This window comes from Corapipo altera, unplaced genomic scaffold (assembly GCF_003945725.1).
Source record: "Corapipo altera isolate COAL_440 unplaced genomic scaffold, ASM394572v1 22b, whole genome shotgun sequence".
In the NCBI taxonomy this organism is placed as follows: domain Eukaryota; kingdom Metazoa; phylum Chordata; class Aves; order Passeriformes; family Pipridae; genus Corapipo; species Corapipo altera.
In genome coordinates, this window is record NW_020884876.1 from 16,693,264 (window position 1) to 16,716,647 (window position 23,384).

At 37.5% G+C, this 23,384-nt stretch overlaps 1 protein-coding gene across 7 annotated transcripts in view; it reads right to left on the bottom strand.

The window, feature by feature from the left end:
• Nucleotides 1-7,579: 7,579 nt before the first annotated feature.
• The window catches only part of RAPGEF2 (Rap guanine nucleotide exchange factor 2), a 180,387-nt gene continuing 164,582 nt past the window's right edge, over nt 7,580-23,384 (bottom strand). For 6 of the 7 annotated variants that reach the window (XM_027635506.1, XM_027635504.1, XM_027635502.1 and 3 more), the window contains 10 exons: nt 22,726-22,937; nt 22,522-22,645; nt 21,903-21,926; nt 20,622-20,845; nt 19,765-19,950; nt 17,889-18,041; nt 15,664-15,889; nt 13,522-14,081; nt 10,867-11,172; nt 7,580-9,691 (listed from right to left, as the gene is read on the bottom strand). In XM_027635506.1, coding sequence (XP_027491307.1) covers nt 9,666-9,691; nt 10,867-11,172; nt 13,522-14,081; nt 15,664-15,889; nt 17,889-18,041; nt 19,765-19,950; nt 20,622-20,845; nt 21,903-21,926; nt 22,522-22,645; nt 22,726-22,937 — 2,041 coding nt within the window. In that variant the 3' untranslated portion in view covers nt 7,580-9,665. The remainder of the gene's footprint in view (nt 9,692-10,866; nt 11,173-13,521; nt 14,082-15,663; nt 15,890-17,888; nt 18,042-19,764; nt 19,951-20,621; nt 20,846-21,902; nt 21,927-22,521; nt 22,646-22,725; nt 22,938-23,384) is intronic. The other variant, XM_027635505.1, reaches the window with a different exon arrangement.

Here is a 23,384-nt window from a genome sequence, read left to right on the forward strand (position 1 = left end):
TAGAAATCTTGTTAAAAAACCATAGTATTATTGTTTTTCTACTAATTAGAAATAAGCATGGTTATTCACTCCACAGTATAAAGTGTTGAGAATTCCAACTACATATCTAGATACTTATGCACTTCTTACTTCCAGTCTTTGCCAAATGGACTAAGGAAGCCCAAGCATCTATCTGCAGCAGAAACAGTTGCAAACCTGGGTTACTCAGTTTTCCAGCCACAAAAATGATTCCTTTAGGAACATCTTAATCAGGACAACCAATACACAGTATGGCAGCTTGTTTTAAAAAAATAATCGGCAAAGACAACATTACAGTACAGACTACAATGAGAAAGTTCTTCAGGCACCTGTGAATTGTATGAGGAATTAAGAATTCTAGCATTACAAGCTAGGACAGGATACAAGACAAACTGACATTTCACTAGCTGCTGCAAATGAAACTATGCCCAAGAAAAGTCCATCTTAGGTGTCAAGTGTAGCTTGTGCATATAGCATTAGTGCACCTCAACACAAGGAAAAGAAATAATTTGTGACTCTTGGACTAGCACCAAACACAAAGAGGAACAGTATCAGCACATCAGCAGGCAGCAAATACATTCAGCTGCAAAGATTTCTTTAGCAGTATGCAGAAGTGGAAAGTGAAATTTCAGCCAAAGCTATTAAAATTACGAGGACATCAGGACAACACTAAAACCAAGGACAAGTTTACATCTATGAAAGGAATAAAGGCTGACGTTGCAGATGCTACATAAACACCTCAGATACTCCTGATTTTGGTTGAAAAACAAATTCAGAAACCTCAATGATCCTAAAGCTGAAACAAAAAATTCAAGCAATACTTAGGTGAATAAAAAACAAATCAGAAAAGAACTAAGAACAAACAATGTGGTGTGACATCCCAGCAGCTTAGAGGTCAGTAAAGATTTAAAAAGATGTAGTGTGCCACACCTACCTCAGGAAGAACTCATTGAACTAAAAAAAAACCCAAATTCTGTAAAACAAAGGCTGAAATTAGACACTTAAACCCCAGACCAGTAGTTGCAAGGACACCAAAATAATGTCTGCATCAGATCCAAGTGATTTAAACAAACACTAAACCAACTCATACTCTTCGTGATAGTTACAGACAGTATAACTTGACTGAATAAAGTAACTTGCTCTCTGCAAGTGGATTGATATTCTGAAAATTGTATTTGTGCACAGTGACTCTACCAGATATGCAAATAGGCCTTTAAGGGTGCTTTGCCCACAAGTGATGGCATTTTTATGTCCATAACTCAAAGATAACATGAAGGAAGGTATAGCCATAACCTTCAAATACCTGCCAGAAATATCTAGAGAAATGTAATTAAAATTGTCAATAGTACCTACAGGACACTTGCTTACCTCTGCAAGCCTTAGTACAACCCCCTAAGGGAAAAGGATACTAACTGCCTAAAGACATTACTTCAGCTATTCAGAAGCTATCAGAATCTGCAAACTACTGCATTCTAACTGAAATTGCAATGTTACATCCCACTTACATGTTACAAGAAAAGAAGTAGGATGCACCCAATTCACTCCTTAACACAGGTAGCTTTGTAGCATAAGTAACCAAGAACTGCAAACAATACTCAGTGAATTACAGAAGATCCAGGGAGACTTCAAAGACATTAAATAAACCTGTGACATATCAGTTTCCATAAAGAAAATTAAAACATCAAAACACAAAACTACACCAAAAAAAGAGTGCCAATGCGTGCCACTCTGGAAAGCCAGCTGCTTGAAATGCAAGTGCCAGACTGGAGACATCCCAACCAACCAAATGTAATCACAGAATCACAAGACTATTGAGTTGGAATGGACACACTGTGATCATCAAAGTCCAGCTCCTGGCCCTGCACAGAACAGCCCCAAGAATGATACCATGTGCCTGAGAGTATCGCCCAAGTGCTGTAACCACTTCCCTGGGAAGCATTAATACACAACGTGGAGGTAGTTCAGTTCTGTACAGGTCTTGAACAATATTTTGTAAAGAAACACGTTTATATAGAGAATGTATCTTGGTCAAGTATGATTAAAAGCAGTGATTTTAAAAATTAGTTTAGATAGACTAAACCCTTTTAATTACATAACAGACCCCTCTTGTAAGATTACTGTTTTCATTTCAGAAGTCTGGCCAGAACCACAACCCCTCCCTTGGTTCCCCTCCTCCCCAATTCCCTCCATTGGTACTAAGCCACACCCATTTCTATCTGACAATGGTTTTAGCACATAAAAACCCAAAAGCTTTGTATTCATCAGATCACAAAGTAAGAATTATGCTATGAATATATATGGGCACTACAAAGAAACATGAGTAAACCAGCTTTCAGGCAACAATTGAGAAAAGGGCTATGTACATGCAAAGGACTGAAGTCTGAATTTGCCCTGCCTGGGTACACTCCTTTCAAGCTTTCTGAGCACTAAAGTACTGCCTCCTTCTATTGTTTCTGAGGACTGCATACAAAACACACTTTGGGAGGAAGGAAATGGGTGGTGCTGTGTTCTACAAAGGAGGAAAGAGAAGCTGCATGAGAAAGCTGCTAATATAAGCAACAGGAAGAGGTTAACAGGGAGGAAGAATTATGCATCTAAAGAACAACAAAGGAGGCATAAGAAAGGAAAACCACGTATGTGCTGGGAAGAGGAGAAGCAGCTAAGTGCACCCTTTCTTAGTCAACAAAGCACTTAAACATGAACGATTTGTTGAATCATATTCAAAAGCAATAAATACATAATACATAGGAACGTGAATTTCAGTGAAGTCCTTGCTATGAGCTTTTCACAAATATGATGACTGACTTGTCAAATGAACTTCATAAGGACCAAGGCACAGCATGCAAAATTTCAGGAAGCTTGGTGATTTTACCAACATTATTTGAACATAAAACTCAACATTCTTTAGAAACTTTTATGTTCAGCCTTAATCACAGAAAGACTTCCATCAGTTTCAAGTTTGTTCAGCCTAAATATTTCACTGTGCTAGTATCTCCACTCAGGGAGCTATAGTAAATAGGACTCCAATTTTCCCTGGAAGTTGTGTTTCACAGACCTTTAAGTTTTCTTGTTCTCCTCTTTTAAGAAGGTACAGACACTCTCAAAGCACAGTACCAAAACCCGAATAAAATTCTTCAGCCAAGTTTCTCTGCTAACATTACACAGAATGAAAGATTCACTTATGCCAAAGGTTACCCAAGACACAAAAGCTGTCCAGAATGTGTATCATCAGCAAGAGGAAGACATAAAATGAAACCAAACCAAATTTTAAAGTAACCAGGAAAACTATCCTCTAACCCAAACTAAAGCAAGTAAAGCAAACAAAGACTGATAAACTAGTATATTGGAGGATGAAGACAAAAATCAAAATGGACAGAAATCAATTTGAATTAGACTTTTCCATTGACATAAAAAGCAAAAGATTCTTCAACTGAATAAATGCCTCAAAACCAAAAATAAGTCTTCAGGGCCACTATATGACCAAGAAAGAACAGAGCTCAGGAATAATCCAACTACAGCTACCTACTATACTTACTAGTTTTTAAAGAGCTAGTATTTGATAACACAGACTGAGTAACAAGACCCGATGAAGCGATCACATGAGGAGCTACCCCTGAAGAATATACTATATATATACTGAATATATACTGAAGAATTACAAACATATGAGAAAAGTGGGGGAAACAAACAAGTCACCAGTCTGGCCTATTAAAACCTTGAGAACATATCTCAAAACAGAAGATTGTTTATAGATCCTGGATAAAATACATAAAGGAATAAAACGCAAGGTGGACACAATATCAAGTAAAACAAACCACCTACTCGCAACTGGGAGATGAGAATAAACTATACTTAAACTGTGCTGTAAGACACAGAAGCATCAGTTTGGAGAAGGACTACTGCTGGAGTTCTCAATGATCAGATTATTAATTTAATAACTACGAATAATACAGTACAGCTAGCTGGGAATACAGTGTTGGAAGGCACTGATAACAGAGATCAGAATACTGTATGAGGAGGATATGATGACATGATAATCACAGTGACAAAAGTAGGATAAAATTCAGATCAAGATGCAGATCATGCTTCATTTCAAGCAGTAGTTTTGGACATTTACGTTAAAAAACAAAACCAAAAAACCAAACTGCACAAGGTGCAGAGTGCCTACAGAAGTTTCCACTCTACCTGTCCCACTGAAGTCTGGCTTATTCTGACAGGACAGACAGGAACAACATACGGACACTGTAAGGTATAGGAACAAGAAAAGAGAAAGGAAGAGAGCTACTCACCTTAAAGAATGTTTAATGCAAAAATCTCATACACACATAAACCAGTATATGGAGGCTTGTTATCTTTTGACTACCAGGGCAATGGATCAGTCTTCCAGTTATGAAATGCGGCAACAAAGGCTATCTCTTCTTAAAAGCAAAATGTGTCAAGGTTGCATGAGGGTTCTCTGGACCATCAAATCAGAACAACCCTTCCAGTTCTACACTATGTTGAAAGCAAAGCCTCAGTGTGGAAGGTTGCTTTTCTTTCAGTGCAAATTCCTGTGTTTTACTTGGACTCTGACCAAAGACACCAAGGAAGAAAAACCATCCCGGTCCACATAGACTAACTTCTGTTAGAAAGCAACAGTTCAGATCATTTTACTTGTTACACAAAATGGAATAGAAACTAGTTTAAAACCCCTCATATTTCCCTAGGTATGAAAAAAGCCTCAAAACAGATTGAACACACCACCTAGGCAATTTCTCTCTGCCACAGCGACTGACCCTGGGGCAAGAGACAATTTTTTTCTTAAACTGTATCAGAAAATAACAACTGCATGTTCAAACAGTTTGGCAGTGATTGAGAAAGCACTTGAAAAATCACTACTCTAGTGTAAGTTTCACTGAAAAAAAGATTGTCAAGCTTCACCCCTCAAATGCCAGTGCAGACATCCTAGCTAAAAATGCAGGTGCTGCAGTGGTATATAATGGGAGTTTTTTCCCATATATACACACATATACAATGTTTATATATATATTATGTTTTGATATACACATACAAAGGATTTCATTGCCTGCAAGGACAACAATGCTGCAAAGAAAATGATCCTCTTTTCACAGGTTACACTACTGAGGACAAAACTACACCTTTAAGGATCCACCAAAGAAAGAAATGAAATAAAATCCAAGCAAATTCTCCAAACTGATTGAGAAGACTGAGCATGTCAAGCCATGAGAGAGTGCCACCAAATAAAAGGCAGAGGGAGACAAGTCTGTGCTTAAGGAGAAGCCAACACTTCTACTTAACACAAACTTGAGTTTTGACACAGAGAGTCAAGACTCATTTCTCACCCGTCCCACAAGGAATGCAGTGTGTGTGTAGGTGTGTGGAGTGTTACTGTATAAATTTAATCCCAGGAAAATCAAATGAGAATAGTTTAAGATTATGTAGTTGATGATTGCTAGTAGTTGAATACCTTCAACTCATCCCTAAATGCTCACTACATATAAGCAAGACAGAGCTTTAAAGATTTTCATATTCTAGTAAAAACTAAAAAAATCTATTTATCACATTTCCAATGGAAAACAGAAAGTAACAGATTCCACCTGACATCAGTAATAAACCTACTTTCACTACCAGGCTTCTCTCAAAGCATGCCATTTTTAGACACAAGACTTTAAAGCTTACTTAAAGGAGTCTAGGGATAGCTGATCATATTATACTAATCATCTCAGATGGTTGCTGTCTCCAGAGGGGGTCAATTTTCAGAGTAGTTTTAACAATGTTCATATCTTCTTCAATAGATCTGTGTTATTTAACATATGTTAGAGAGGCTGTTGCTCCTACATTACCTTTGTTCACAGATGTAATGTTTCATCACATACCAAGTAATTCATGAATATTAATACTTGCAATTAAATCATTACTCATATTCTCCAGAGTTGATTTTGTTTCAAGTATGCTACAATCCATATGAGACATTTCCTACTAGTCTTGATGCAAATAGAGGGGTTTTGTTTTTATTGTTATTTTAAAACAAAACCTGTTCCTCGCCTTAGGTGGTCTAAATATTTGAGTCAGATTTACAGATGTAAAACTTGCATGCTTCTCTAGATACTAAGGTTAATCCATTTAAGCAGCACTCTCAATACTCCAGCTTTTACAAATTCATGCTGACTCCAATGTGCAACACACTGCATAAAGGTGTAGCCTCTGCCTCAGTAATTTCAGTAAAAAAACAAAGTCATAAAAAAGCACAGATAACTGAATGACATTTCTTCAAACAAAAAAGAAAATTTCCTTAGATCTCAGTGTTCTATTTGATTTTGGTGAATGCAACACCAAATACCAGCAACTGGTCTTTGTCTGCATCTTTCTGCATCCACACAATAAGTACAATATCTGTATTACTTATATTAAAACAAGATAAGAATTCACTTCATAAGAAGTCACATCAAGGCCTTTATTTCTATTGGATCAGTTGCTGTGTGAAGTGTTCTTTATCACCCAATCCACAATGAATTAAGCTATGTGTACTGGATGCAGAGTGTTGAGGACATCTCTACATAATGTGTTCTAAAAACGTTAATTACAGAATGGAGGCATAAATAGGAGGATAGGGAATGCTGCCCAATTCAACACTATATCAAGCACATGGAAAAAACCTGACAAGTGTGCAAACAGTTCAAATACCTCACAAGTTGGTTAGAGGAATAACTTCCCTATCAACATACCTTTAGTGTTACTGAAGGACAAACTTGCAGACAAGACCTGTAAAAATGTATGTTCATTCTACTAATGTCAAAACCGATGGTAGTCTTTAGCTTGTTGAAATGTACTCAAGAAGTATTAGCCACAGACTGACACTCACACCACACAAATCTAACAGTCTCCATAATTTCCTTCCCTACAGTGCTAGAGATTACAGCAATTAAAAGACTATGTTTATTTACAAATCCTATATTTTCATTGATTTTTAACGTTCTTATGAATGTGGATCATTTCTAGAGTTGTGTTAGGAAGACTTAAATCTCGACAGCATTTTGTTGCTTTTCTTTGCAATGAATTAATTTTAGATTTGGAAACATCATCTGCCAGGCATTTTAAAACTAAATAGGATACAGAGGTTAATGGCTTTAGCAGTGTCATTTTAACCCAGTCTTCTGCATATCATTGAAAATAACAAATTTAACCTCTGGGGGAAAAAAAATAAAATCTACAGATTTAACATTGAATTAACGTCAGCTTTTATTACTAGGAATGCTATTGGGTGAATTTTATTACTTGAAATGCCTTGTTCAGCAAAAACTTTCCATACTTCTTCCTATCTAAATGTTAAAACATGTATTTCTTACTTTTACAGCACTAAGAATATAAAATCAACACAATTTTACCTTTAAAACTGTTTACATTCTATATACACCAAAGACCATACGTTTTTTGGCATCTCAAATGTTTCTGCTGGGAACACACAACATATCAGTCATTCTCATTCAGCAGTACACACACCAAAGTTTTCAAAAATTATCAGCAGCACAACTGTATATTAAGAAAAACTCCACACCAATGGTTTGCCCACATCACTTGGCAATGTCCCTTTAATATTAATACACAGAGAAGTAAATTTTTTTCATAAATTTGTTCAAGTATGTGGAACATGTAAAATGCATAAGAATCAATATGGACTTCATTAATGTTATATTTATTTATTTTCCAGCTTCATACAAACTGGATGTAGAAGCATAAACATAGTACATTTCTACCATTTTCAACAAAAATATAACCAATATGTACAATTATTGTATTAAAAATACAAAAGGATACAGACTCCACCAATGTCTTTCTAAAAGACATACAGGTACAAGTAGTATCAAAAGTATGAGGAAATCACCAGTTAATTGTACATTCTGCACTTGACATCACAGAGCGAACTGAGATTAGCAGTCCTATGGTCTACAATTACTTAATGCTTATATAACATTTGTGCAACTTGTGATAGAGCTAAGATTTTGTATTTCTATATGCACATGAGGTCCATAGCCTTCAGAATAAAACTGGCAAATAATGCATATAACAGGTAAAATTACAGATGCATAATTGACAATGTGATATATAAGCAAATAGACAAAAGCTATGATTACAGGAGAGAATTAAATAAAGCACTGACATTTGTTTGATACAGTGAAAAAACACTGCAATTTGATCTTTAAAAGTTGAAGCTATTTACGTGTATCTACTGATCAATATGATCAGTTGAGTTCAATGGAAAAAAAAAAATCCAAGACCAGCAGTTCCTCACATTTGAGTACTACTCGGATTGGCAGCCTTCACTTCTCCGGAGTCTGTGCAAAAACAACACAAAAATAGAGGGGAGGGTCATTTCAGTCATTCTAGGGTTAATAGCAGCTGTGAGCAAGTGGTTGCTACACATTGGCCTTCTCTATACATGCAGTGTTCCATGAAGCCATTAACAGTTGTGACTATTTCTGCATTGCAAAGGCTGGTAAATCTAATCATGTTATTTTTTTTACTTAAAGGCTCGTTTATCCCCTAATGTCAAAGTCAATAGATGGAGGTTATTATATCAGTGTTAACAGCTGACATGAGCTGTGACATCCCAACTTGGCTTCACTGCAATGTTATCCAGTTAATTTTTATTTTAATATAAACTACTATATAGCAAAAAAAAAAAAAAGTACATAACTTAAAGGTGGGGTTGCCATCTGTCTTATTAGAACGGGACACTTTTTCAGTATGCCATCCTGCATTCCACAAGGCACAGGTATGAGACACACAGTGTCCTCTTCCATCATCGACCAGTTGCAAGCACTGTGTTTCTGCATTTACACCAGACCCAGATGAGAATGGGATTAACACTAACATTTACAAACTTGTGAAGATTCCAGGGTGGGGCACATTAAGAACGAAGCTAGATGGTCAAGGAAAGGCTGCATCCTGTAGCCTCTGCCTTCCCTTCTGCCCTGCTCAGCCACATGATAGCAATATTCTCTCCAGGAGTTCAGGCTGGCAACCCTACTTAGAGGTGTGAAATAATACTGTAATTACTATGCAGATGCAGTATTTGATCTTCCAAATGCAAACATACAAAATTGTAACAAAGGCATTGTAAACAAGCAAATAAGCACTGCCTCCTTGAAGGATCTCAAAGCATTTTTCTCTTCATAGGTTAAAGGCCCAATGTAATTTGACAACTAACTTATCTCATTATCCCAATGAGACTAAGTGCTAGGATTGTGATTAAAATCTAAAAGGAAGATTTAAAAAAAAAAACCCTTCCAGGCATTGGGAAGTGCAGCCAGAGTTAATCATCCTGATGTGATGATCTTGGAATTTGGAATGATACTGTGTGATGTGGCAGACAGCGACAGTGGTAGCTTGGAGATTGCTGCACTGTGCATTTCAAGCAACACAGTTTGAAAAGTGCCAGGGCGATTTCTTCACAGTATTTCACATGCAAGGGGAGAGGGGACAGAAGGGGGAGGGGCAGAGGAAGAAGCCCCATGCTGCTTTAAGGCAGGGAAGGAGGCAAATAAGTCCACCATCCTTTAATCGTAGTTCCAAGGCTCCTATTCTAGGGACGTCTTCTTGTGCTCTCCTTTAAGGTGGCTCACTCTGGATCCAGAAAAGTCCAAATCTTAGACAGCAGAGACTTGTTCATCTTCTGCAAATACAACAGGATAAGGGAAAATAGAATTTAGTTCATACAGAACAAGACTGCTACTGAATGAAACAAACCTGTGCATATAACAACTATGTGTACTGTGCTCACGTGTTTTCCATTTCATTCTATTAGGTATATACTTTAAAACTATCTAAATTTCAGTGCATTTCAGGTCTCATGGGAAGTACTTCTTTGTAATTTTGCTCTTGAAGAAAATAAGACAATTGCCTAACTGAGCTAGGTGCAGTTCCTCAGCCCAAGGAACACAACAGCTACTCCTAGATGGCCAGTAGCTTCAGAAAGGCATCTTATATTTTTCCCTGAATACACCTGCAATCTAGTCAACATTGGTAGAAACAATTAACATTCTCTGTCATGGTAACTCTCAAAGTTTGAGGCAATTCAGTTAAGGCAGACTTCCATTTTTTTTATCTCATCATATTCAACTGCAGAGTTCATCCTGCACATAAAACCTTAGTAACTAAGCAGTTAGAGGGAGAAGGGGAATGTTAGTCTTTCTATCATTAGGCAAAACAAAGAGTTCAAATGTGTGATTTGGGCACCATCCTGCCTAAATATTGAGTACCTAGGCCTAGAGCTTCAATCCAGCCACACCTATACTCCACAGAAAAGCATTATAGTTGAGTTAAAGCACAAACATGCAGACACAATTGGGCCACTGAGAAAGAAAGACCATAGTGGGCTTATTATGTGAAACAGTTGGAGTGGAAAATCCAGTGTCCACGGCATAAGAGTTTCAGGTAGAATGTGAGTGACTGTTCAAATAAACCTCACCAATGATGCTCTGTGGGGTGGATGGGCAGGTATTCTATAGACCAGGCTACTTTTTGATCATTAAATACATGGTTAGTGCAAAAAATTAGGGGAGGTACATGGTGAACACAGGCACCTCCAGAGAAGTTGTCTAAGCCAACTACTTGGATGTCCAAGACTCACATGGACCTACGTTCCAAATTTTAAACCATATTTAGGATGAACTGAATTCCTTCCCTTACAAAAAGTCAACAAATAGCAAGTTTTGAAAATGAAATAGAGTTCAAATTATGGCAAGAATTTCTATGGCACAATACATGTGTGTAATTTGCTTTGTGTCTGTGAAAGCATTGACCAGTTTTGCATGCAGCCCACTCAAAATCTACCAATTAGAAATTTACCATCTTCCTCTGTGGAAAACCCTTGAGAAGGATAGTGAGCAAGACGTGGATCTGACTCATTTGGTTTATGCCACTGAGGTTTGTTCGCAGGCCTGCTAGTTGAATGGCCGTGAGACTGCTGCTGTGGAGTTGATGTTCCATGAGTCTCACATGTCCGTGCCACCATTCTAGACCTCTGAAGTGCTATGTTGTAATCTGGAGGCTTTCTGGTTGGATGGGAGCCACCTTCTCCAAACTCAGCAATAGGTATTCCTACATAACCAGGTGGAGTTGGAGGTGGTTCCCGATATCGACCTTCTTTTCGTGCTGCAGGTAAAACAACAGATGATTATAAGAGATAGGAAAAGAAACATTGCTGAAAGGAAAACAGACAGTTATTAAGTAAACATCAACCAACTCAACAGCCACAGAAGAAATAATCTGAAGGACAAAAGTTAACCATCGAGTTTGCAAAAAATAAATCCATTAAGAAAGTACAGAATATACAAAATACACAGGATGCAGCTATTCTTCCAGTAGTGAAGCATTAGTCTAACAAAATTCATCAAATTACATGGGGAATTTGTTCAAAGTTCACAACTGAAGCTGTTCCATCAATTGTATAGAATAAAACGCACAGTGATCAAAGTAACATGAAAGACACAAGAGTCTACAGAAGCAGTAAACAATTCCAAAAGGTAAGGAAGTGGGCTTCATCTCCATACATTTTGAATGAACAACTGTCCACTGCCCCATGGTTGTATTCTCTGCAAAACTGAAAGTATGCCCATAAGAGCAAAGATTGAATATGATTTTATATAGGACATCGAGAGACCACCACCTAGGTTGTGGATCTCACTGAGACGTAACTGTTTACCTGAACAAGACTTAACTCTGGGCATACTGAGAAGTTCTCTCTTGGAGAGAACTTTGAGGGAGAAAACAGCAATTAAGAATTCTAAGCATCTGCAGAGGCACACAACAGATAGGCAAGACTCCCTGTTGTTATGTAGTTAGAAAAGTCACTTGCATCTTTGATACTGAACACTTGTGGATCTAGGCCTTTAACATATGACCACTTAACTGACAAACCTCACAAATAAAGCAGGGAAAACCACTGACACAGATAATTTAGTCTCCTCAGCTTGCCATACACTGTGTATTCTTGCACAATTGGTGATGACAACACCACCCTGCATTAGGCAGCATGATTTGAATGAAAGGGCAGTACAAGCTCAAAATGGACCGGTGCTATTCAGATACAAGTTTTTATAGACTAAAAATAAATCCTCGGTATTATAACCAAACCAAACAGTTTCCAATAGATTCTAAGTATTTTTCTCGGACAAACTGTTTTAACTAAGTAAAGCAGCATGAAGAGGTTTCTGAGAAATTTTATTCAAATATTTCTGAAGAGGAGAAGAAATTCTGTAGAAAAATCCTCTTGAAATACTGCAAGAGATCAATGTCTATTCAGTGTAGAAGTACTACGTAAAACAGTGGGTCCTGCTGGACAGTGATACATAGAGTTATATTTGCAGGATAATTAGTTAATAGTAGTGAAGTGCGTGGAAGTATGTTGGTTTGAATTTTCAGGTCTCTTTCATGTTCTTTCAAGTCCCTAAAAACTTAGTGGCAACCACTGCCTTGAGAGGCAAGTTTGGAAGCATGCTTGTTACACATTCTGGAGGAAAGCAAGGGTATCAAAGAAAAAAATTAGAGAGGGGTACGAATCTGAACCTCAAGTCCTGAACTGAACAGGTTCCTCCTCTTCATAGGCCAGGGATTCAGATCTGCACCCAAGCTTTGAGGCAATGCACCACTGCTAAGCAATATACTTGAGCAGAAAATGGAAAAGTCATTTTATCACAGTGGTCTCAGCATGACCTCTATCTGGCAGACTTTCAGCTGTGTCAGCAAAAAATGGTTCTTAGATAGCTCTTCATATTAACCTGACAAAAGGCAAAGTGAAGGGGAATGAAAGGAAGAAAAGTGGCAAAAATGCAGAGGTTTTGGATGGCCTAAAAATTGGGATGTACAGAAGGAACAGTACAAGAAAAATTTTAAGTTCTGCCAAAGACACCTTCATACTAATTTACAGATTATATGATCTTTCTATTATTGAGTGTATATAAATGTATTTCACCTCTAACTTCTTAATTTCCTCAGTTTCAGCAGGCCAAAGAAATATTTTACTGTTGGTATTTAAGCACAAAAGGATCCCATTTTCAGAAGTAAAGAATATTCACAATTATCAGACAAGTCATAGAGGTATAAAGTAAAACACTTCTACAAAAATCAGGCCACATTTATTAAGACTTCTAAATATAGTATATGGAGCCTTACTGTGATGAGAAATTCACATTTCAGAACAGACATCTAAATACATCAACCTCTCAAAACACTGTCCAGCAGTTGAGCTAGTTTTTTGATGTATGGCAGGCTCTCTAGAGACACAAAGGCACTGCCAGAACTGAGAATCAACAATAAATGCTATTTTCCCTTGCACAGTTAAAGGGAAAAATTTAAGAGAGTGCAAAATATTCAGTTTTGCTTTAAAACCTAAAAAATAAAATAAAAAATCAAACTAGACAAAAGAAATGCAGTTTTAGAACAATATAAAAACCCATAAGCAAATGAATTAAAATACTTCATGGTAAACAAAACTTAACTTACCAACATGCCCCTTTGAACTACTTGATGACATTGCTGTATGAGTGGGCACAGGAGTCGGTTTAGTCTCCTCTGCTGGTACAGATGTTATGCTAATGGTTTCAGCTTCAGCCGAAACATCCTTCCCACCCCTCCGCTTTATGGTACCTGTATCACCTTCTGAGTCCTCTCCCCAGTATCCTGTTGAGGATGCCCAGCTTGCTCTGGACTGTGCTTGATCAAGGCCCTCCCTGCCTTGACTTTGCCTGCCATATTTTGTGCCATGATCGGGGAACATCAGCTGGTCCATATGGCTGCCTGAGGCCCACAGTCCTGCCCCATCGCCTGAACTATCGAAATGAGCATGTCCAAAAGGCAGAGTCTCCCAGCTCCTCTGGTGCTGTATTGTTTGTATGTTATCATGAGAACCACTCGAACAAGAAGTCCAGCTACCACGGCCACTGTCAGCTGCATCAAGTGAAGCTCTGTCCCCCTGATCCTGTGACAGTTCTTCTGTACTAGGAGAAGAAAGCACAGTTGCTCCAGCATACAGGCCTCTGGTCTCTGAGAGTGGTGCATATGAGCTAGATGCACAGTGATGATGGGGAAAAAAAATAAAATCCAGTGTTGGAATTGGAAATCATGGACAAGACACACAAGTCAACAATCAAGAGAAAAACAAACATATTTGGGGGTTGGACTAGATGACTTTTATAACATTTAAAAGGTCCCTTTCCACAAAAACCATTCTATGATTTATGACTGAAGGTTTGATGCGCTTTATAGTATCTTTTGTTTGCATTAATGGCTAATTGAATTTTGAGAACAGGACACTTTGCTTTCAAGTTCATCCTCAATAAAAGAAAAACAACAAAAAAAACCTGATAAAACTTTACACTTCAGAGAATTATTTCAAAAGATAAAATCTTAACTTTGCAGCAGCCTTTTAAGACAGGCAAACCACACTGACACACATAAAGGCGAACAGACTGATAGACAGGGTTATCCTACTGCTTTTCCAGCCACGCAAAGCAAAGGTTCAAAAGCTAGAGTTTTAGAAGGAAGTGGTTGATATTCAGATTCAGGTTTCACTTTTCAGATTATTTTTTTTTGCCTAGGGAACTCTGGAAGTTCAATTTTCAACATTTCCTGCAAATGGAAATGTATTTCAACCTTAATTTTGGAAACATGTGCTACTTCCTAGAGCAAATATGTTCTCTGTAGCCTCTCAGCAATTAAGTGAGCCTGACACTATCACTTACATAGCAGCGGAGAAAACCGACAAAGTGTCACTTTTGCTTAGCAGCTATCCAGGCTCCTGGGATTTGTTCTTCCAGGGTAGCTTGCTATGCAGACTGAAATCCTGTTCTTCCAAATATTAAGACATCTGACTAAAGAGTTTGAATAGCCTGGGATTCCCAGAGCTGAAGTACATCAGTTTTGGAACAGGTCTGCCATTTGCAGACACTGCACGATTAAAACCCTTGAAATTATTCAGAGGACTGAAGCATCCGAATAACAGCTCAAAAAAAAAAAAAGTAAGCGGAGACAATAGGAGCCAGAGCTCCAATTATTTTCACACCAAGGCTCGGTACTAGAGATTTAGAGAACTCCTCACAGCACTAGCTTCCCCACCATTACAGAAGTTAATTGCCTAGAAAACCAGCTGCATAATGTGAATTTTAGCTTCCAATTACTGTTGAATAGAAGAGATATTTGGGGCAAAATATTTTGGAGTAAGACAAATATGCACTTTTCCATGAAACAGACTGGAAAATCACTAGCTATTTCTGTTCTCAGTTTGATCACTGAATAATTGTATGAATAATATTTCATCTAATTCAGTTAATTCCCCACGTAGGAAGCAGGTTAGGATACCAGTCTGCCACAAAGAGGATAATCTACAGTATCACTGAAATGATCAGATGATAAGTCTTCCGAGGTAAACTCTTACTGCTGTAGACCTCATCAAGCACTCAGGAGTGCAAAACCTTTTCCTGTCAGAAATTGAGCATTATCACAATATGCAGCATTGAAAGAGTCATTTTTAAGAGCAGGGGAGAAAAAATACTTGAGAGATACAGAGAAAGTTACATGGACAAATACACATGCCACATACACACTATATGGAAGTATAATGTAAGCAAGCACAAATAAAATTCCTACCCTAAGCTGTATTGATCTGGTTCAATCATGATTCTTCTATCAATCCTTCCCACACCAAGATTTGTCTCCACGATGCTGACAGAATGCCTCTGTCTCCTCTCGTCATGCAGGGAGACTGGCATAGAGTCAAAAGATGAATTGCTGACAATACTAGATCTAGAAGAAATTTCACTGTGACCAGAATCTGAAAAGTTATCCACCGTGCTGCTAGGAGCCAAAGTATAGCCTGCAAAGGGAACATCATGTTAATAGGACTCTCCAAGACACCTGCTCAGTTATTGTCAGGCAGCTGGCCATACTGCTACCATAGTAGAGCAAAGCTATGATTACATTTACACAGCATTGCAAAAGACAAAGATAAGACAGCAAAACTGCGTAACACTGTGTATTTGGTCTCTTAATCAGAGGTCTAAGATTGTGGGAACACACACTACTCATTTACAAACCAACTGCTCATCTTCCTTCTTCTCTGCCCTCCTACCTCAAATTCTTTTCAAATTCATCATCATACTCATATCCTCACATTATGAAATCTTACTTCTCAACAAACTGCCTATGCATAAACACTGTCTCCAAGACTGTTATGAAAGAGATGTTCAGGATGAGTCTACTGCTTAAAGTACTCCAAGAGACCTTCCCATACAACTTTTCTGTTTGCAAAGCTATGCTTCACAGATGAACAGCAGATACAACATGAAGCCCAGATGTCTGGGTTGACTGCTTACTACACATCTTGGCTGAGAGAGGGCCAGGTTTTCAAGCTTTCTTTGTTATACCAAATAGTATATATTACCAGAATTAAAATGAAATTTGGAGGCAGCATTGACACAGCCAGACTGAGATAAAATCTGCATACCATGTCACAGAAGCAAATTCAGTTTTTGCTTTAGTACTAAAGTTGTGCTGAATGTTCTTGCCAGCTAAGTTAAAGATCATTAAACAACATAAATCCACAAGTAACTGCCGTTTTCATTTTTTGCTTTCAGTCTACACATAAGTGTCAAAATTACTTCAACCAATCTATCCCAATTCACTTGCTGAGAACATGAAATTAATGTTGTCATTTTTGTCTGAAAGAATCTACCATTAGCTTCATGTCACCATCAAACCAAGGTGGGGTTTTTTTTAAATCATGTTTGATTTGCTTTTTGCAAAAATAAAGTGCTTTTTCCACTATGAGTCAAGTACAGAATTCCAAGTCCTTTTTCAAGAAATGCATAGGCCTGCCCATATTTATATAAATTCACTGTTTGCTAATGTAGTATTTGGGAGAAGTAATGATGACAGCTTACAAGGACTTGAGATGATATATTCTCTACATAATATCCTCCACCATCTGACTTTAGTAAATAATACTTCAATAGAAGTCACCTCAACCCCAATGTATATTTTACCATAACATTATTTTATGTAACTGTTAAACTGAACTTTTATGATATTCTGAAAAGAGAATAACTTTGCCTGCAATACATCTAGGCTATCGTACTTTCAAAGGGGTTTTTTTTTTTGTTTAAACTACAGCACAGCGCCTCCACCTTCTGTTTTGTCAATTCATAACCAGAACAACTACCAGGGAAAAAAAAAAAAACAGGCTTTAAAAAATCCCTCTAAAGTCCTAAATTCACTTTAAAAATAGTCCTATGAAATCACTTAAAAAGACCCTGGTCAAGGAAGCTCCAATGTGTAATACCATTCCTCAAATAGTCATACACATGGTTTGAATAATCAAGTTGCTATTAAAATATTCTGTAGTAGTGATCTGAATCCTAAATATCTTAAGCCTTTCTGTCATACATTAGTCACATTCCATCCACATACATGACAGAGGAAATAAATTCCTCTAATAGGCCAGTGTGGTCAATGCTGCATAAAGATTTTAAGTTTTCAACCACACATCCTTACACTGGCAGGAAGCACTGATGATAGAAATATTTTTTGTCAAAAGCAGTTGCAGTGAGAGCGACCTACTGCATCAAATCCTGCATCATACCAGGTTATTTTTCCTGGTTTTTGATAACCACAGGGTTTTCAAGTACCCTTGAAATCAGATTCACAGTTATCCTTTTAGGTATCCCACACTGCGCTACATTTCCTGCCATCTTGCTGACCATATGTGACAAAAATAAGAGCAGCAGTAGTTTATCAACTGTCCAAATTCTTTCTTAGAAGCTTCCTAAGTCCATGAGTTTCAGGAAACATGATGAGAAATACTGAACATCTAATACCTTTCCTTGGAGAGCTCTGTGGTGAAGTAGGAGGAGAAGACAGCTGTGAAGATGCACTTGAGACTGTGTCTTCAGATTGTTTCTTGTGACGATCCAAACTTCCTTCTTCCGATAATGAAAGAATTTTCTTTAAAGCTTGTGGGGAGTTAATGCCTTTAAGTAAGAATTAATGTAGATGTAAAGTCCAGTATAAATACATCTTCATGCTTCACAATGCATTTATAGAGCAGACACCATACAGGAAAAAACCCTAACTTTTCTGATACCAGTTTAAATTAAGGAAAATGTTTAAACCTATTCCTGTTTAAAATATAGAGCTTTATTTCCACATATTAGTGCAGATGGTCTTTCATTTTGGCCACTTAAAATAAATACTTTGCCACAGAAAACACAATGAAGATTTGATGTTGTAGAATACTGCCTCTACAATACTTAAGTTGAGGATATGCATAGGAATGGCTACTGAAAAACTTGAACTAAAATTATGATGAATACAGACACAAACCAACCTCACCGGTTAGTGAAGATTTATATAGTAAGAATTGAAACTGTTCTGGTTTTTTTCTATTCAGAGTAGCCTAGAAGGTCAAAGAAAGCTGGAAAGAACATTAATAAGATTACGTTTATGAAACAAGGTCATCCTGCAGCTGCCTTTCTCCTTTTCATTTTTGAGAACTATCTCTGCACCCGTCTATTTTGGGAATCTAAAGAGTAAAAACATCCTGAAGATGATGTATGATGTAAAGATCTAGGACACCAAGAATTGCTTTTCCCAGGCTACATTTATCCTTTTTTCTCTTCCCCTCCCCTCAAAAATCCACTCTAGGACAGTGAAGACAGAGTTTCTCTGACAGTTTTGCCAATGCTTTTGATAGAGGTTATTTTCAAGCATTCACAGAATTTATCTTTGATCTGTTAGATCACAATCCTGCTATCAATAATTTATAGCTGCTCCATCAGCATAACCCACTCAGTTTTCAGAAACTTTGCCACCATTGAGCAAAAATGCAGTCTATGGAGCTTCAAAGTCCTTTAAGATTTAAAATTAATGGTAAAATCAACAAGATATAGATAAATAATGAATTGTTTCTTGCTCATTTTGCTGATTCTGATGCTTTATTGCAGCCTAAGCAGTGCATGAGAAAAACTGATAAAGAGTGAAATCAGAATTAAGCTCTTGTGAAAATACCATCGTGCAACAGGAAGAGCCAGATATGCTACATACACTTATTAGGATAATTACCACACTTTAAGTGATTTAAGAAGTTCTTTAATAATGCATATATGTTATGTATACATTCTGGGACACAGATTTGGAAATCAGAGTAGAAGAAATTCCTGTAGTCTGGTGCCTTTCTGAGCAACATGGAGGCAGCAACAACTGAATAGCAACAATAAAAAAGCAGAAGGGAGCAGAAGCCACAGGGACAATTGTCAACATGAAACTCCAGACCTACATTTCTAACAGGACCACCAACCTGAGTGGGCCTGAATTTCACATTAAAAGTTCAACTTCCGAAGAGACACTAAAACTTTGGAGACATCTCAGATGGGTCATTCAAGAACTCCATGTCCCTAAGCCCTTTGGAAAAGTTAAGCCAAGATCCCAGGGCAAACAATCAGAATCATTTCTTCTTTCCAGCTGCTAGTAACAAGTAGATACTTGTACTGATTAAATTGACAGGATGCTTTCCTAGATTTCTTTATTTCGTTTTTTAGAGAATAAAATTATGGATAGATACCGCATGAATTGGCATAACCTGCATATCATACTACCAGATATAAATGCCTGAACCTTATATGATTCAAAATATTTCCCTGACATGAGTGAACAAACTTCAGAGTATTAAATCAAATGCTTCCTTGTTTCACTTACCAAATGGTGGGAGGTCTTTGACTGGCACTTTCTTGCGAGAGGGATAAAGAGATACGGCAGGGACCTGCAACGCTTGGTTTACTTTATGTTGCTGCTGCTGCTGCACTTTCTGCTGGATGCCTGCCCGGGGAGCCACTGGTGATGTTTCAGATTTTCCAGGTCGCTTGTCTCCTGTATTCTTTGGCACTTTGCAAGAAAGGGGAGAAAATACTGAATGACTACTAGCTAAAAACTTGGTGGGTGTTTTAGTCTTAGCAGTACGAAGCCCTCCAATTAATAACTAAAAGGCGTTCAAATACTTGTACAATTAAGGACTACAAACTGATTCAGAATGGATATATAATTATTATTTCTTGCTATCCTGAAGCAAGGGAAGGGCACAACATATAGCATTCTCTCAAATCAAAATGAAATTGATATATCCAGGATAAGGTCCTCCTCTGCTGCCCCCAGATACAGCCCTCTAAGTATCTCTGAAACATCTGGACATAAGGAAAATCCCTATTCCCTCAGAATAACCATATCCCTATTCACACCAATAACCTGAGTACATAGAAAAACTTCTGATCCTCCAGATCCTTTGCACACACAAAGCTAAAAAGCCCTTGTGCCCTTGATGTCACACTTCAGTGTGACATCATCTTAAAGCCTTATCACCTGTATAAATACTATGCCTCTATCCTATTAACCTACAGGATTATTTTCTTAAGATTCATAGACATTCAGTACTTGAAAATGACCACACACCTAATTTTCCACCTCATTGTCTAGCTACAGTTCCAAATTGCCTCTCTGGATTAGAAACAGATGTATATTTAACAGCTTCCTTGAAATCCATAGCAAATGACAATGCTTACATGTGTTGGTGGCTGGCTCACATTGCAGAGACAGTGTCTGGAGGCTCTCTTCATCCATTTCCAGATCCAAGTTTGAGAGGTACTGCTTTACCTTCCGTGCCATCTGAGCATCTTCGTACAGTTTTTTAGCATTAAGAAAGGAGCTGCGACGGACCCGCTTTTTATGACCCCCTGTTTGCGCAACATCCAGCACAGCTGCATTGGTACTGCCCTGGCTGAGAGACCTGAAGTGAAGGGGGGCAGGAGGAAGAGGAAAGAGGGGAAAGGTATGACTTAGTCCAACACAGTATCACCTGATAAACATGAAACGTGCAAAATATTGCATGAATGTCAGTCTACAGTCAAAGCTTACATGCCTCATTCCAGTAAATCAAACAGCTGTAACAGACAGAAAGATGAGGGTCAGGAAATCTTTTAACTTGGTTACAGGCACTATTTTAATTACACAAACATTTTAACCTATTCTGCTCCAACTAGGCAACATCACTTCACACATCTAGAAAGCATTCACGGTAGCTCTCTCACATAAGCCAACTACTGAGAAGATTGGAGCATTAGGAAAAGCTCATGCAATAAGGGAATGCTGACAGAAGACAACAGCTGAGGTTCAAATTCAAATACATATACAGAAGGCATTTTGAAAGTCCTCTACGTTTTAAATCAGACTGTATACAAAATGTACAGCTCAGTTTTACAGAACAGAACCTCTTTCTAACTTGTGAGGTTGAAGACAGCTTTTTGTTAAATAAAATGATCAGCTTGTTCATGATGAAATAAAAAGTGTCATGCACATTTCAATGTATGTGTATCTATATGAAAGCTATGCATCGGTCTTGAATTGTTAAGGCAAAAATGATGGTTGAATTGTAATATGAAAATAAGTTAGTCTAGCAGATACTTTAAGTTTTAACTTTTGTATTCGATTGTGATAATTGCTTAATAGGTATAACAAAGTTAACAGCTATTTTCAGCTGTTGCAACCTTGTCATTTTATAATTCTCTTTGACTCAAAGTCACTTCCTTTAGCGATTTAAATTGGAGATGGGAGGAGAACATCCCTTTTCTATCTACAACCACTTACAAATAATTTAAAATTTTTGTGTTATAACCTCAAAAGCAAAAGCACTCCTAGATGAAAATGTAAATGTATTGTCAGTAAAAAGGGTTAACAAAAGAAAAAAAAAATGTCAAAACACCAGAAAATTAAAGATAGCAAGTAGGAAACAATGCAAATGGTAAAGGAAGAATGAATGTCTGTGTGCATTGTGTCCAACCACTTACCCCAAACTCCTCCATTTCTTCTTCCTGCAAGTGAGAGTCAGGAAGAGTAAAGCACGGGTTTAAGAAGAGACAGAGAAAGATCACAAGCTCAGAAAGAAAAAGACCAGACCTCACAACAAGCAGTTCTGGAAGCTCAAAAATATTAAAAAGAGCCTTGACTTGAACACACAGTCAGATATTACAAACTCTTCTACCTCAAATTAAGAAAAAGAGTATGCAATAAGCTGGTCTAACATGAAGCCAAAGAGCATTCACTCCATGTTTTCTAAGACTACTAGCTGACACTGTTTCAGATACATTACTATGTCTACAAAATTATAAGCTGGCATATGTCAATGTTTCAAACAGACCAACACATATGTTTTCAAGAAAGTTTTTCCCCCTCCCTCCCACTGATAGAATCTCATTTTAAGAAGTAACTGTCAGCTAAAGAATAATAAGAAACATTTTTAGTATGTATCAGTAAGCACAAAATGTAATGGTTTCTCCAGTTTTAGACCACCACATTATTTTGGCAAATTGTTAACAACAAGAAGCTCATACTACTCCAAAGCCCCTCTTTGCTGACACCTAGGCCTCTCTCAGCTGGGAAAAGCTTTGCCTGATACAACACACTTACCTTGTTCTAAACATTAAAGAAGGATCCATGTTCACAGACGCCATGCGACCGACATGGCGTATCTCCTTCGCAATCATTCTCAGCTTCTCAAAATTGACCAAGCCCTCCACTTTAGAATCATTTCCTACAATCAACAATATCAGTAATTAGGTAGGAAAGTTAGTTTTTCTTAGCTGGTAAAAGATGATGTACTTCTGCTTTTACCTTCATGAAGGAATGTAAGGTCTTTTTTGATAACAGGAAACAGGGGGATAATAGGGGGCTGTAGGTTTTGGTTGTTAAGGACATTACGATATTTTGCCATATTCCTAGATGGATCAAACAAGTCCTGTAGATCTTGAAACAGTTTTTCATACTTGCTTGGAAGCTTTTCCCAAGTAGTTCGGAGCCTTGCAACTGGTGCCAAATTCAGGCCACTTGAAACAAAAAAAGTGCAAAAAAGTTCAAGAACAAGAGAAAGAAACAAAAAATCCTATAAAAGACCATGTGAAATTTTGTATGGGAGAAATACCATACAGCCAGAATAGTATAGTACAACAATATCAATAAGGTAACAGAAAGTGAAAATTTCTTTTCACCAGCACAGAATTATTACACTAATAACTATTATTACAGAATAATTAAGGTCATTTTTATAAAAGCCACAAAAACTGGAGATATGGGAATGATGTAACTATAAACAGATAAAATTACACTTAGATGAGTAATTAAACTTTATACAGACTATGTACTTGCTGCTGTGGAACAGTGTCTGAATTTGATAATAATATTTTAATCTAAGAGTGCCTCAGGATCACCCCTTATTTCTAGACTATCAAACTGGAGGAAAAAACATCTTTCACCTACATGATGATGTTCAGGTG